A 2,177-nucleotide genomic window follows, 5' to 3' on the forward strand; every position below is an offset into this window, starting at 1 on the left:
CAAATATATAATGAATGAGGACAGACTGTATGAAGAGAGGGTTGAAAATGGCTGGAGTGCTCCTTTAACTTCAGCTGGGTTCACCTGTCAAAACGTCTGCTGGGAGAAGATGCTTATTGACTGATTTCACATCTGACTACATTTTTTCATACAGCTGCTGCTGTTGTTTGTACAGCTGTTGTTGTTGTTGTTGTTGTTGTGTTTGTTTGTTTGTTTGTTTGTTTGTTTGTTTGTTTGGGTGCCCTTGTTGTTTCCATCTGACCCCCTGACCTCGCAACAGTCTGTGCTCGATTACATCCCAGAGAGACTTGTCTCTACTGGACAGATTTTGATATCAGTGGTTTCAGCATCACCAGCCGGTCCAATAGAGAAATACGGGTAGAGTTTGTCAGTGAAAGTGTCTTTATGAGTGTAGATGTGAGTCATGTCTTCAGGGTCGTAGAAGGACACCTCCCCCCTGTCATAGTCCAGCTGGACTCTGATCCTCTCAGGGTTCCTCTGCAGTGGGATGGTTTTACCACACCAATTCCTATAGACACCATCCTTCTGATATAAACACCAGAATCCATATTTTGGTATGGCATATGGATCTCCCTTCCTGTCAACAGATTCTTTAGCCACACCTATCAACCAGTAAGGATGGTCTCCAACCAGCACTTCCCAGCAGTGTTTTCCTGAACTGTAACCCTCTGAACCCAGAACATTAGCATCACAGGTGAACCTCTCTGGGTTGTCAGGAAGCTGCTGCTTTGTGTCTGCACGTCTCACACTGGTCAGGTCTTCAGACAGACAGAGACAATCGGCTGCTGTGTTTGGGTCCAGGATGACAGGAGTGAACGTGACCTTCTCCTTCATCTTCTCCCAGACTGTGGAGGTCAGGTTTCCCAGGTGTTTGGCCACGTCTATCAGAGCTCCAGAGTCCAGCTGTGGATCTGACAGCGTACACTGGACTCTGGCGCTGGTCTGAGTGTGTTTATAACTGCTGAGAAATGACACACTGTGTTTCTGCAGCTCTCGTTCCACAGCAGAGATGCTGTCTGAGAGAGAGGAGATCTGCTCCTGGATGATCTGAATGATCTCCTCCTTCTGCTCCTCTTCCTCCCTCAGAGCTGCCAGTCTGGCCTCCTCTTCGTCTGTCAGGATCTGGTGGAGTTTTTTAAACTCTGCTCTGATCTGCTTCTCTGCAGCCAAAACCTGCTTCTTGTTGTGTGGAATAACATCATTATTGTGTCTATTTTTTATGTGTTTGAATTTGGTCTTCTTGTCCCTTAGAGTCCTGAGGTCAGACTTCAGTTGGTCCTTCAGGTTGTTGACTGCTTGTTCTATAGGAAGCAGCTTGTGACCAGGGTGGTGAGAGGAGTCACAGATACGACACACGGCTCTCTGTTCCTCCTCACAGAAACCTTTATCCTTCTCTGAATGTTCACAACTCAACACCTTGACTTCCTCCTCAGATGACTGTGTGGATGGAGGGTTGTACCATGGCATTGTCTTCAGAGCAGGAAACTCCTCTGTTAGTTTTGTGTCTTGTAGCAGACGCAGGAACGAGACGCACGTTGTTTCACCCTTGGAGATCATTTTGTCCACAAGTTCAGAGGCTGCCTTGGATGGCGGAGAGATGCTTTTCAGGTCGGTGTACTCACGGCTCGTCACTAGCTCTTTTTCAAAAACACACTCACTGACAAAGTGAATGTTTGGCATTAGAATGTGTTGAAGTTTTGTCTTGTTCTGTGTGATGATTTTTGTAGCCTCCATGTTGATCCCTGGAAGAGAAGAAGGAACATTGTTTATTAAACTTTTCCCCGGTTGCAGTAATATTTGTGTCACTTTCAACATGGAGTCCTTATTTTGGGTAGGTGATAGGTGAAAGGTTTAGAAATCTTTCTAACCATTCCCAAAAATGTAAACATTTTCATAAATATTTAAATTACGTAGCTGAGATCTACAAGCTGAGAACATGCCACGTAGAGATCCCCCACATCTGCTATTTTTGCTACTTGTCGCACAACACGTTTTTAGGGCTTTAAGTGAACCTTTTATCTCCAATTTCTTTTTCATAAATGAACGCTGAACTTAATCACACAAGCGTAAATTAAACTAGTAACTCACCTAGTGAAAATAGCCCACCAAGCTCACAACATGTTGCGATGCGACGTGTTGTGAACTAGATCTGTGTT

At 44.9% G+C, this 2,177-nt stretch overlaps 1 protein-coding gene across 1 annotated transcript; it reads right to left on the reverse strand.

Moving 5' to 3' along the window:
• Window positions 1–291: 291 nt before the first annotated feature.
• LOC308298675 (zinc-binding protein A33-like) lies at window positions 292–1,755 on the reverse strand (the record flags this gene model as incomplete). Its single annotated transcript, XM_080742317.1, has 1 exon — window positions 292–1,755. The coding sequence occupies one exon, from the start codon at window positions 1,753–1,755 to the stop codon at window positions 292–294; it is 1,464 nt and encodes a 487-aa protein (XP_080598443.1).
• Window positions 1,756–2,177: the final 422 nt, after the last annotated feature.

This window comes from Nannobrachium achirus (assembly GCF_963921795.1).
Source record: "Nannobrachium achirus genome assembly, chromosome: 14".
NCBI classification, from domain to species: domain Eukaryota; kingdom Metazoa; phylum Chordata; class Actinopteri; order Myctophiformes; family Myctophidae; genus Nannobrachium; species Nannobrachium achirus.